This window comes from Myotis yumanensis, unplaced genomic scaffold (genome assembly GCF_028538775.1).
Source record: "Myotis yumanensis isolate MYYU_CA2020_CCGP unplaced genomic scaffold, mMyoYum1.0.hap1 SCAF_3, whole genome shotgun sequence".
NCBI lineage: Eukaryota > Metazoa > Chordata > Mammalia > Chiroptera > Vespertilionidae > Myotis > Myotis yumanensis.
Window position 1 is genome coordinate 25,804,236 of NW_027223754.1, and position 13,029 is coordinate 25,817,264.

General features: G+C 54.1%; 1 protein-coding gene across 9 annotated transcripts in view; it reads right to left on the reverse strand.

Moving 5' to 3' along the window:
* The window catches only part of ANK1 (ankyrin 1), a 203,714-nt gene that overhangs the window by 29,331 nt on the left and 161,354 nt on the right, over positions 1 to 13,029 (reverse strand). For 8 of the 9 annotated variants that reach the window (XM_070408458.1, XM_070408455.1, XM_070408454.1 and 5 more), the window contains 11 exons: positions 11,963 to 12,117; positions 11,143 to 11,354; positions 10,462 to 10,666; positions 9,923 to 10,019; positions 9,435 to 9,663; positions 7,726 to 7,851; positions 7,497 to 7,616; positions 5,799 to 5,877; positions 5,411 to 5,485; positions 3,907 to 4,038; positions 2,906 to 3,052 (listed from right to left, as the gene is read on the reverse strand). In XM_070408458.1, coding sequence (XP_070264559.1) covers positions 2,906 to 3,052; positions 3,907 to 4,038; positions 5,411 to 5,485; positions 5,799 to 5,877; positions 7,497 to 7,616; positions 7,726 to 7,851; positions 9,435 to 9,663; positions 9,923 to 10,019; positions 10,462 to 10,666; positions 11,143 to 11,354; positions 11,963 to 12,117 — 1,577 coding nt within the window. Of the gene's footprint in view, positions 1 to 1,783; positions 2,368 to 2,905; positions 3,053 to 3,906; positions 4,039 to 5,410; positions 5,486 to 5,798; positions 5,878 to 7,496; positions 7,617 to 7,725; positions 7,852 to 9,434; positions 9,664 to 9,922; positions 10,020 to 10,461; positions 10,667 to 11,142; positions 11,355 to 11,962; positions 12,118 to 13,029 lie in introns of those variants that run through there. The other variant, XM_070408461.1, reaches the window with a different exon arrangement.

A 13,029-nucleotide genomic window follows, 5' to 3' on the forward strand; every position in this document is an offset into this window, starting at 1 on the left:
ATTTGTCGCTGTCTACAATCAACAAAGCAGTGAGAGGGATCCTTTAAAAACTTAAGTTAGGCCTTGGCTGGTGTGCTTAGCGGTTAGAGTGTCGGCCGGTGCACGGAAGGGTCTCAGGTTCTGTTCCCACTCAAGGGCATGTACCTGGGTTGGAGGAATGATCCCTGGCCCTCAAGGCGTGTGCAGGAGGCAACTAATCGCTGTGTCTCTCCCACATTGATGTTTCTCTCTCTCCCCCCTCTCCTTTCCTCCCTTCCACTCTCTCTAAAAATCAATGGGAAAAATCATCCTTGGGTTAGGATTAACAAAAAGCAAACAAACAAACAAAAAACCCCAACAACTTAAGTTACATTATGTTACTCTTTTGCTCCAAAGCCTCCCATAGCCCTCCATCTCACTCCAAGTAAAACCCAATATCCCGAGGATAGTCTGTAAGAGCTGGCCCCCATGGCCCTCTGGTCTCTGCTCCCTCCTTCCTTCCTCCCTCCCTCTGCCCAGCCCCTGTGGCCCCTCACTGCTCTATGAGCACACCAGCCTCCCACTCAGGGCCACTGAATGTGTGCTTGTCTGGATGTCCTCTCCCCATGTTCCCATGGCTCATTCCCTCGTCTCCTAGGCTTTGTTCAAATGCTCCCCACTCCCACCATTCATCTACCCTCCAACCCCAGCACTCCCACCCGCCTTCCGAGGGCCCATTTTATTCCACACCACTTATTGTAACCTGTTAGCACATTATATAACCCACTTACATATTAGGTTCCTATTGGACTCTCCAAACAGAAGGTAAGCTCCATGAAGGCAGAGTTTGGGTGGTTTATTGTGGAGGGGGAGGCTGTTTGAGAACTGATTTATCTTCCCGGCCTGGAAGAGCACCTGGCACGCGAAAATACTTGCCAGATGAGCTGGCCAACTGAAACGGAGACCTTTCCACGGGGCACAGAGAGACCCAGCCCCACACAGGGACTTAGAGCTCTGTTTAGGCGTTTGAGCCTCTAGGACAGACAGGGGCTGGGAGGCCTATAGCCAATGGCCAACGTGAGGCGCTCATAAATGTCTGGGCAGTAACTCTTTAAAAATTTTTTTATTGTGGTAAGAACACTTAACATGGGACCTACCCTCTTAACAGATTTTTAATTGTTGTAATTCCTTTTTTTTTTTTTTTTTTTTTAGTAATTCTATGGGCCCATTGTTCTGTAGGCACATAATTGGGGCACAAGAAAACAAAAACTTGCTGATCTGACTTCACTAAAAAGCCTGGGATGTTAAGAAACCCAACCAAGTGATGGGTTATCACACAGACAAGAAGGGCGTTGTCAGCTGGGTTTCCCGGAGTTGGCAGCATTCCCGCACCACCCTCCCTCTTTCCTGTGTGGAAGCCAGTGGGTCTACCTAGCAGCCCCGCCCCGCTCCAGCCAGGTCCCCGGGGCACGAGGTGGACCACTGTCTTAGAGCCCTTTATGCAGGACATGAGAAGTGAGCAGTGCACAGCTTGCAGCCTCCACCTGGAGCCAGAGACAAGCCCTGCGCACGCACACACATGCCCTGGCACGCAGCTGTGAGACGCGGTGCGGGGGAGGGCCAGGAGTCCCCCATGACATGCATGTGCGGAGGCTGACGGCCCCGAACACCTGGCCGAGGCGGAGACAGTGGAGACAGGCGGTGGGAGAGAATGAGGTCCAATGAGGTCAGAGGCAGAAGAGAGAGGCGACAGGACATGATCAACAGACGATGAACCCTGCACCCAGGGCCGCTAGATGGCATGATCCGGGAGACACAGGACATGGAGAGAGAAAGATGTGAGGAGCTCGGCCTAAGCCAGCTCCACCTGGCAGGAGGCCCTGTGCCCAGACCAGCCTAGAACTTACCCACTCAGGACCATGCCCAGCGCACCAGGTGCCCGCACAGGAGCACACGTGTGAATGGCTGGGGACTAGCATTAAACTAGGAGCTTGGGGAGCAGAAACAGTGCAATGCAGCTGTCCAGGGTGATAGTAGGCACCAGAGGACGATAGTTCACAAAATTAAACATTGTTTTTCAGGGTCTGTAATTGGGTCTGAGGGATCTAACCCAATTGCTGATTTTAAAGAAGAGACAATGACAGCCGCACCTGGAGTCAGGAGGGGAGAGGGACTAGAACCCAGACCCCTGCTCCTACCACAGAGCAGGTCTCTGCTCTGCCTCTGTGCCCACGGCTAGAAGAGGGCAGCTGAAGGGCCGGGAGTGGGAGTCTCTGGCCCGCTCCTTCATGCGCTGGCTCCTTCCACGGCTGCTGAAAGGAAAGTGGTCCTCAAGAGACAGCAGTGGGAGGGCTGAGGGCAAAGGTCACCCCCCCAGGGGCCTGGTCACATTGGGGGCTCCTGTGCATGCTGAACCACATCACAAAGAGTGAGGGGGAAAAGGCGGGGTGAGGAAAAAGGGAGAGAGAGAAAAGGAGACATTGGACTCAAAGAAAAGTAACCTGCTTAGCCTCACAGGGGGGGCTGCAATAAATAGGACTTTTAAAGTAGCACCCATCTAATCCACACCAGAGCCTGGGCCAGCAGCTCCATGCCCTTTGCTCCTCAGCTACTGACTGTTTTACACATGGAGACACGGATGCCCAGAGAGCGCCCGGGCCTGGTGCAGAGCTGCACAGAGGACGTGCGACCTGTAGGGGCAGGAGTCTAGCAGCTGCCCCAAACTCTTCCACTAGGACACCAGGTCCCCCTGGCAGCCTGCTGCTGGGGTAGCGTGGCCTGTCTCTCTTGCTCAACTTTTTCCTCACCACCCTGGAGAGGGAGTTGTGGAGACAGACCTCCCACCCACGGGGGAGATGGTTTCATGAAGAGTCTCTGGCTGGAGGCTGGGAGGCTGGGAGGCTGGAGTCTCTTGGCCCAGCCCCACCTCCTCACAGGGGACACTCACCATTCATCTGGGAGGGCGAGGAGGAGTAGTCCCGCTCCGTGTGCCGCCGGTCCGGTTTCAGATTGCGGCTTTGTCTGCCAGAGCCTTCCAACATGTTCACGATCTCGCTCCGGTCAATGTTCCGCAGGGCGGCATACAGGTTCTCCACTGTCGGGGAGAAGGAAAGAAGGGCTTGCGAGGGAATTCTGATGGGTGCAGGGCAGTGCAGAATGCCTCGGGGCTCTGAACACCGGGAGAGGGAAACGGGAGATGGGGGGAGGTGGTTGATTTTTTCAGAATGTGGAGGCATTCCTCTTTGGTCAGAATCAAAGACAACTGCCTCTGTGGAGAAGATGTCCTTATCCCTTAATAGATCTAGTCCAGTCCCTAATAGTGGCCAGTTTCAAAGCCTGGAAAGACTACTGTCATTTAAGAAGAAAACTACAAGAGAAGGAGCGTGAGAATAGTTAAAATGCTTCGTCCTGAGGATTTGCTGAGAATGTTGTATCTCAGGGCCAGTGGACTTGAAATGCAAATGGAAACACTCCATTTCCTCTTAGTGGTTTTGACTACGGGAATTTGGTTGAGGAGGAGCTGAAAAGAGTGAGACAAATCTTCCCCCAGGTTGGAGGAAAAGAGGCTTCTGGGAGGAGGAGGAGGACAGGCTTCGCTCACCCTGCTCTGTCCCCAGAGGACGGTCCTCATTTGTTTGAGAAATTCAACAGGAAGTCACATACCCTACACGTGTGCTGCTACCTAGGGGTCCTGGTGCAACTGTCATTGACCGTGAGGACGGGGACAAGCTGGAGGCCAAGGTTCTCTGGTTTCCTCTTCTGGCGGATTGCCCAGAAGACCCAGTGAGCCTGAGAGGTGGTGTGTGTGTGAGAGGGACAGAGTGCAAAACAGACCGGATCCGAAGGCTAACATGAAACATGGATTCTGAAAGCAGAACTACTGTGGAGAAGACTAGGTCCTGGTACAGGCTTTGGACAGAGAGGCGTCCTCAGCTTAATGGTACTGACTCTTGGCGTTTGTGCCTTCACGGATGACCCAGAGGTTCAACAAGGCTGCGCTCTGCTCCAACAGCGAGTTGGGGTTTTCTACGCGGATCCTGTTGATGTCTTCCACGCTGAACTGCAGCTCCCGGGCCAGCTCTGCAGGCATAGAACAAGACCCGGTGTGAGCCAAGCCGGAGCTGGGCTCCAGCGCCCAAGCACCTTTGGATTGGCTATTCTTTCTTACCGAGAAATACCAAGCGAAACCTAAGATGACCAGGCAGCCTCTTAGAAAGGTTAGCAACTTATCCAAGGTCACAGAAGCTGGTGCAGAGCCAGGAGTGGGGCCGAGCCTGCGGACGCCCACTCCAGGGCTGTCTGTATGGCACCAGGAGGCCACTCACATTCCACCAGGAAGCAATTAGAATGGCAATGCATTCCTGTAGTTACATTTCTTCAGGGAAAGGCATTATTTACATTTTAAATGAAAATACAAGTTCCCCTCTAAAAGCCAGGCAATAACACAGAATGTTCGCCTATTTTCCCTCCCGTTATTTTTATTGTTATGTCTCACAGGTGCTTTAGAAGGGAGAACAGCATCAGAGTCTAATTTCAAGGATGAGAAAGACCAGAGGGAAAGTTACAGTGAGAATCAGAAGGTGCCTGTAAAACACACACACACACACACACACACACACAGCTTTTGAGAATCAGCAGTAGACATTCTTCTTTTTTTTTTTTGGCTTAAAGAATGAAGTCTCTGAATTCCTGTTGTGAACCTTGGTCACACTGCCCTTCAGCAAGTTCTTGCTTAAGTTTCTGAGTTTGTCTGAAGCCCTCCTGCAGGGGGACTGAGGAGGCCTATTCATATAAAATCTCACCAAAAGACGGGGGAGAATTCAGTTATAGGGCCTATGACTGTGTAAAGCACGTTTCGAGCTTTCACTTTATTTTGCCCATTCTTCACTTCAAATGTGACCCACCCTTATTGTTGACAAGACATGGGGTAGATTTCAGCGACTGCCGGAGATTGTAAATGAAAAATGTTGAGATTTAGCCTTTAATTCCCCTTTTCCCTCAGCAACACCAGTCTGTGAGGAAAGGCAATGAGAAGTGTGTAGGGGGCGGTGGACAGGCCACCAGGTGACCTATCTTTTGCTCGAGTGTTTGTTGTTTGCTGGGTTTTCTGGGCTCCGTCCCTAACTAGCTACATATTTAAAGTCACTCTATTTAGTGGGATCTCCGTTTTCCCATCTGTAAAATGAGGTGAACTAGATCAATTCTAAGGCCTCTTGTAATGTCAAACGTTGATTCTTTCTTACAGAGGAAATCCAGATAGAAATGGGAGAGAGAGGGGGAGCGCCTGCCTTTCTATTGGCCCCAAAGGTGTTGCTTGGGCAACAGACCTACCTACGACAATCACAACGCAATGGATGGTAAAAAGAGGTTTAGAAATGCTTTCGTCAGGTGCTCATTAGGGGGAGGTGTACACAGGCAAAGTGCTTTTTCTACCTCAAACTCCCTGGCTCACCTGCCCAGCTGAGACCCAGGTGTTCGGATATAATGGCCATCTTCATGTCTGCTCGGTCTGTCCCACTGAGAAAACCTGGGGAGAAGCATGGGATTTCATTGAGTAGCCTCGGTGGGACACAGAATCGACAGGGGTGAGTCAATGACCTCAGGTGGGTGCCCATGTCAGGGGTGAACCTCAGTGTGCACCAGGTTAATGGAGAACCCTGGAAGGGTCAGGAGGAGACCCAAGCCAAAGGCTCCACCTGCTGTGTTTATAACATATCAACCTGACACCTGCTGTGTCAGTCATATCAACGGGGAGCTGCTGTGAGGGTGAGAGGAGTGGGCTCACTCACAACCTCCTTGGAAAAGGTAGCGGGTACATAGCATGCCAGGGAGGTGTATACCCAGTGTGGATTCGCTGAGAATGCTGTATCTCAGGGCCAGCGGTGTCAGAGTCCGTCTCCTGTCATCAGCTCCGCCCCCCTGCAGAAGGACGACAAGGAAAGGGTGCTGTGGGTTTCAGGCTCTCCCCCTTCTTGGAGAAGGGGATTCAAGCCTATAAGCTGTGGGGTAGAGAACAGTAAGACTCCAACTTCTTTGGAGCCTGAACACAAAGAGTAGAAGTGTGAGGGTGAGAGGGTGTTGCTAATCCGCACATAATTTAATAATGATGATAGTAATCTATAATAATAAAAGCATAATATGCTAATTAGACTAGACGTCCTTCTGGACAACCTTCTGGACAAAGCCGGGGCTGTGAGGGAAGCCCGGATCCCCGGTGCCAGAGGGAAGCCAGTGCCAGCAGCCGGGGAAAGAAAGGCCTACTCTTGCACGAATTTCGTGCATTGAGCCTCTAGTGATAATAATATTAATAATAGTAATAATGCTTGGCTGATGTGGCTCAGTGATTGAGCATCGACCCAGGAACAAGAGGTCACCAGTTTGATTCCCTGTCAGGGCACATGCCTGGGTTGTGGGCTCGATTCCCAGTAGGGGACGTGCAGGAGGCAGCTGATCAATGAAGTTTCTCATTGATGTTTCTACCTCTCTTTCCCTCTCCCTTCCTTTCTCTTTAAAAATTCAATAAAAAATATATATTTTAAAAATAATAGCAATAATTACAAACCCGCGAGGCCCTTATCATGTTCCAGGCCCTGTGTAATCCTCACAATGACCATGTCATCGATGAGGAAACTGAGGCACAGACAGGCTGAATAACTTGTGCAAGCTCACTCAGCTAATAAATGGTGAAGCTGGGGTTTGAACTAAAAAAAGAGAGGTTTTCTGGATTCCTTTCTGCTCAAAAGACCCACTTGTGACACTGGTCCGAGGCCTAACGCCGTGGAAAAGCACCCCGATGCTTGCTCAAGGATGTAGGAATTCTATTTTGAAAGAGAAGTTGGCTCCCCCTGGTCCCCAGACAGGAAGGAGAATTTGAGCCACAGATGCATGAGTGTAACCTTGCTGCTTTTCTATTTTGGCAGGGAAGGCTGATTATTAAAACAACACCAGCAAAAACATGGAGACATATGATCACTCCCAAGTCCCTGTGATATATGCTGACGCGGACACCCCTACGGATTTCAATAAGCGGCCATACTTGGTCAAGATGCCTTTGCTGAGCTCAAAAACCTGGGTGTTTGCACTGGCTGAGACACCAGGGATCCCTTCTCTAAGGGCCTGCCTCCCTGGGGAAGCACCTGAAAAAGAGGCTCAAAAAAAGCTATCAAATGGCTGGGTGACCTTGAGCAACTCAGTGCCCAGTTCTAAGCCTCAGAGGCCTCAGACGAGGGGTGCCAGGTAGATGCTTTTCAGGTTCCTTCGAACCTCCTCGAAGGGACATAGTCCGTAGGGTGAACACGCAGATTGCCACCTGACACGGATGTTTTGTTCCTGAGCTTTGCAGAAAGGGCCAGGCCTGCTGTCCCTGCCAGGCCACAGCCAAATGTCAGAGGAGACCGAAGAGCCTTCCCGAGCCTCCCCGAGCCTCAGGGAATTCAAAGGCAGCTTTTCAACAGGGGAAGCCCTTTGGAAGTGGTCGACCTACGACCTCCTCAGGGACCCCGCCTCTGGCCCAGGATCCGCCTCAGGGGGCAGCTCACCTTGGTGCAGGGGGGCATGGTGATGTTCAAGTGGCAGAGGATGTGCTGCGTGTCCTCGTACTTCATCGCCTTGCGCAGGAACGACAAGGACCCTCCTGGTTCTCGGCTGCTGTCCCTCACCTAAGTCCAATCACACAGAGGGGACTCAGGGGGGCGTTCCACAGGCCACGAGGTTGGCCGAGAGATTTCTGCCTCCCCAGTTTTCTAGACCCAGAAGCGAGGTCAGCACCTTCACAGGAATGGCCAGACGGTTCTCCCGGAATGACTGGAACTGGAAACTCCGCTGCTGGGCAGCTTTTTTGACGGGCACCAGGTTCCCGGAGAGTTCTGCGAACAGGGGCGTCCCCTCCAGCACCTGCAGGGAAGGGAGAGCAATCCAGCTGTCACGTAGAAGCACCCAGATGTGCTGTCCTGCCTTCAGCTCTGGCCATTCCTCCCTCGAGACACACCCCTCCTACAGCACCAGGTGCAGGTCTGCTCTGGGAACCCACTGTTGGTTTGGGAAAAGGTTATATTTCCAGGTGATGCTTTCTTACTGGAAAGGGTTTTACCGCAAGCAGGGACCTTCATGCATCCCTGTGTGGCTGACCAGGATTGCTCAAAAACCCTAGAACCCCACGAGGATATCACAAAATGACTTCTGAAAAAACAAACCGGTTTTCACGCCCGTCCAAAATGTTTAGTGTATGCAAAGTGCTAGAAGGACCATGCAAGTTTGTTTTTGTTTGTTTTTTTGTTAATCCTCACCAACCCCATTTATTTCTTAGAGAGCATGGAGGGGAGGGGGAAAGACAGAAAGAAAGAAACACTGATATGAGAGAGACACATCGATTGGTTGCTGCCCACCAGGGCTGGGGATTGAGCCTGCAAACCGAGGTATGTGCCCTTGACCGGAATCGAACCCAGGACCCTTCAGTCCGAGACCGACGTTCTATCCACTGAGCCAAACTGGCTCGGGCCCAGGCGACATTTTAATCTCACCCCTAACATAAGGGGCCCTACTGTGTATATACTGCTTTCAATTGACCCCATTGGACAGTTGAGGAAATTGAGGCCCAAACAAAATAAATGCTTTGTCTAGTTAGTTCTTTCTTCTAGGCCGTCAGCCACCCACACAGGCTCAGCACAAACTTCAAGACCAGACTTTTGGGAAGGTCCTGGCTTATCACACATCTTAACATGAGCAAATAGCCTGGGGCCAGTGGCAGGTTCCAATCCAGTCATCATCTGTCACGCCCTCTCCCCTGCTTCCTCATCTGGACGCTACCAAAACCCTAGCACAGCAGGTCAGAGTGTGGGCTCTGGGGTCAGTCTACTTGGACAAATCCTTCCCCGACTGTTTACTTAGATATGTCACCTTAGATAGGTTACTTAACCTCCCTCAGCCTCAGTCTCCTCATCTGTAAATTGGGGATAAAAGTTCACACAGTTTTGAGAATCAGGTGAGATTATGCTAGTCAAGCACTTTTACTATTAGCTGGTACCTAAGGGCTTTAACAAATGTCAGCTCTCATCATCACAAATCACTGGGCCAACAATGACATTCCTCACCTTCAGGTGCTTCTCAAGAGGGGCATCAAAGAAATAGCCCAGGCCCTACCCGGTTTGGCTCAGTGGATAGAGCGTCGGCCTGTGGACTAAAGGGTCCCAGGTTCAATTCCGGTCAAAGGCATGTGCCTGGGTTGTGGGCTTGACCCCCAGTAGGGGGCATGCAGGAGGCAGCTGATCAATGATTCTCATCATTGATGTTTCTCTCTCTCTCTCTCTCTCTCTCTCTCCCTCTCTCTCTCCCTTCCTCTCTGAAATCGATCAAAATATATTTTTAAAAAAGAGACAGCCCAGGAAGCCTACCCCCATCACCGAGAAAGGATTTCCCGTCTCACCGTGGAAAGTGAGCCAGCCCTCGAGTGCCCAGTGACAAAGGGGTGCGGTGCTTACCTCTATGTCCCTGCTCCGGGCCACCTCAACGAAGTTCTCGTGATGCTCGAGGGTCTTGTCCACCTTATCGTCCGTCATACAGTAGCAGCGCAGCCGCCCTTCTCGGGGGTCATTCATCTTGGCAAAAATGACAAACTTGGCCATGTAGGGCACCGCGGTCAGCTCCTTGTACAGCAGGGTGGCGAAGTTCACGGCCTCGGCCGTCCGAGGACAGTCCGACAGCCAAAACCTGAAAAGAGAGGGCTAAGTATAAGCACGTTCCTAAATGCCCGATGGAGAGCTTCATTGCCACCCAGACAGGAGCCACCTGCAAGCCATGCCATGGCCTCTCTGGCACTCCTGGTGGTCCCTGCAGGGCTTCGATGTGGAGGACACTGAGGTTCAAGCCTGGGATGGGCAGGTGGGGGCATGAGGGTGGCTACCGGCAGGGGCAGCGCTGACCCCTCCATGCAGGGCCCGGAAGTCCCCCGGGCTGGGGCACGTCTCACCTGGCAGAGACGTTGGTGGTGAAGGTGGCACACTCGTTGGCATACACAAGCTTGGTTGTTCCCGTTATATCTTCCCACTGGGCTTGGTCAGTTCCTCCTACAACAGGACCAGAGAATGGGCTGGGAGACAGCCTTCAGAACACAGACACAGAGCTTGCCAAAGCAGGGAGGCCGGTGTGCAGGGCAGAGACAGGCACATCTGGTGAAGCCCTGAGCACACCTGTTCTCCCATACTCTCCTCCCCTGTTCTCCCATACTCTCCTCCCCTGTTCTCCCATACTCTCCTCCCCTGTTCTCCCATACTCTCCTCCCGCTCCTCCTAGCGACCCACAGCCCCCTTCCCAGAGCAGCCAGGGGTTCTTCCACGGAAGGCGTGGACTCTACTCAGGTGCATCACCCCTCCCTCCCTTTGGAGAGCACCTCACTAGGCCAAGCCAATAAAATGCGAGACGACGGCTATCTTTGCCTTCTCCTGTCTCCCCCTGGAGTGGCTGGAAGGAGGACAGGAGACAGGCCAGAGGCCAGGGGTCACCTCTCACCAATGACGCTGCAGAGCAGGCGCAGGCTGGTGGTGTCTCCCTCCCCGCTGTCCCGTGGGTTGTCCGTCCAGGAAGGAGGGAGTGGGATCCGCAGCCCGATGGGCCGGTGAAATTTCCGGCGCCTGGGCTCCACGGTGACAATGGGGCTGAACGTGGCCTGGTTGCCCAGGAGTTTGGTGACAAGCTCATCTGGAACAGGCTGGGCCTGCGAAGGGCCAAACAGGGGACACTCAGCGCCAGAGCCTCAGAGGGGCTCGTGGACAGGAAACAGCACAGTCCCCAAGGGGAAGGTGGGCTGTCTCTACGGAGTGGAAAGGTGGGACCCAGGGCTGCCCAGGGCTGACATCACTGCTTATCTCTCCTTTCTGAGCCCTTTCTCGCCATTTCCCTGCGGCTCCTCATTGCCGGGATGGTACCCCCCAGGAGGCCACGTGGGTTAATGCCTTATCGGGGACATTCAGCAACTTCACAGGGAGCTGCTGCCTGATCCCACCCACCCAACTGTCTTTTGAGCTTTAAGGTCAAATCTCTAATGAAACTTTCAGGCCCTGGACAAAAGTGTGGGGGTGAGGGTCGTCTTCCTGAGGGCCTTGAACACTTTCTACCTTTCATGAACTCTGTCTGGGTGCGGTCGGGGCGGGGCAGGGGGCGCCCCATCGGGTGAGGAGGAGGCCACGTCACCTGCAGAGCCAGCTTCACTCTCTTGGTGACGGCGTTTTCTGGGAAGGTCGCCTGCACCAGGGGCACCAGCTTGCTCTTCAGGGAGCCCCCTTCAGGGCCGATGGTGTCGTAGTCCTGGCAGAGCCGGGACATGATCACGAAGTACAAGGGGAAGTCCGTGGTGATGATGCGGCACACCCGCTTCTTCTCCAGCTCCTCCAGACTCCCCAGTTCTGGAACCACAGGGCACGGTGCCCTTAGGCCCGGCATGCTGAGCCCAGGCTCAGCCCCTCCATGTCCCAGAGCCCCCTCAGCACTGCTCTCTCCGGGGGCAGGCCTCCACCCGGTGGGGGGCCTGGGGTGGGGCGGGGGGTAGGCTGAGCTGCGGGAGGGAGAAATCCCTGCAGCCAGAAGGTCCAGCAGAAGGAGATGCAGGTGGCACATAGGGGTCAGGTGCTCACTCAGATGCCCTAGGGCAGTGGTCAGCAAACTGCGGCTCTCGAGCCACATGCGGCTGTTTGGCCCCTTGAGTGTGGCTCTTCCACAAAATACTGACTTCTGTGCACGGGCCACGAAGTTTCAATCGCACTGTATGTGCGCGCCCGCACGTGGTATTTTGTGGAAGAGCCACACACAAGGGGCCAAAGAGCCACATGTGGCTCTCGAGCCGCAGTTTGCCGACCACTGCCCTAGGGACCCGGAACTGCACTAAAGGAGCCCTCTGCAGGCTCTCGGGGCTCTCCAAACTCCAGACTGCCAACAGCCCACCCCCAAAGTCCAGCCTCAAATGCCATCTTCCAGAAGGAGGGCGCCTGCTCTGGGGCCTCTGGGGCTCAATTACCTTCGTCCATTCCGTTGAGGATCTGGTCCAGGTAGCTTTCTCCGTAGCGGCTCTTGTGTTCCTTCCACACGGAGCCGTTTTCACTCCGCAGCACCACGAGCTCGCGGTCCCCGCGGCCATGGGAGGCGAAGTGGGGGATCTCCACAATCACAGGGCTGCGGGCACAGAGCGTATGGTGGGGAGGTGTGAGGATTCGGAGGTGCGTGCCTTGCGGCCAAGGGAGAGAAGAGGGGGGTGTGGGGCAGCTGGTTCCTGCCTGGAGGGAGATGGGGTCCTGTGGCCACAGTGGGGCCCCACCTGTGGGCAGGTCCCGACTGTGGAACAGACCTGCCTCCGGTTCCTGAGCCACCCCATGGCCCCTGTCAGTCACCACCAGGCAAACAGCTCTGCCCTGGAGCCCGCCTGGCATCTCTGCACAGCGCCTCTCGGAGCCCCGGCTTCCCGCCAGCACAGCGATCATGACGGGAGGCTTTCGGGACTACACTCGAAGGGGAGATCAGCACAGAGGCCTCTGCAGGCTGCTTTACAAGTGGTGGATGCGAGCTTGGGGTGGAGACAGGGAGTGGACAGAGATGAGAAGGCAGGGCCTCCTGGGCAAGACCTGTCCCCACGCGCCAGCTGCTGCCAGCCGCCAGCCGTGGTGCCTAAAGAATAACAAAGCTCCGGCAGAAGCCCCGCCTGCCGCAGACGCAGACGAGGTGAGGAATGAATAGGCTTTGAAGCCCATTGATTTTGCTGGCCATGGGGTGAGGCTGTAAAGTTGTCTTAGTCCAGTAAGACCATTTTGAAGCTGAAATAATTAAACCCTGGTGGGGGGGGGGGGGGGCGTCCCCAAAGTAGCTCTGTCTTCCCGTCCCTTCTCTAGTGTCATACGGGGTTGGAGAGTATTGAGCTCCACCCGGGCTGTGGACTCCTTCGTGTACCAGGAACAGGCAGTTAAAGGGGGTGGGGGCTCAGGGTGCTGCTCCTGTCAGGACAGCAGAGAAATAAGATGATGGGGGCACCAGGCTCGTCCGCTCTCTGCCCTGTGGCGGATGGCTCTGTGGTTGCTGCCGAGGTGGCCACGA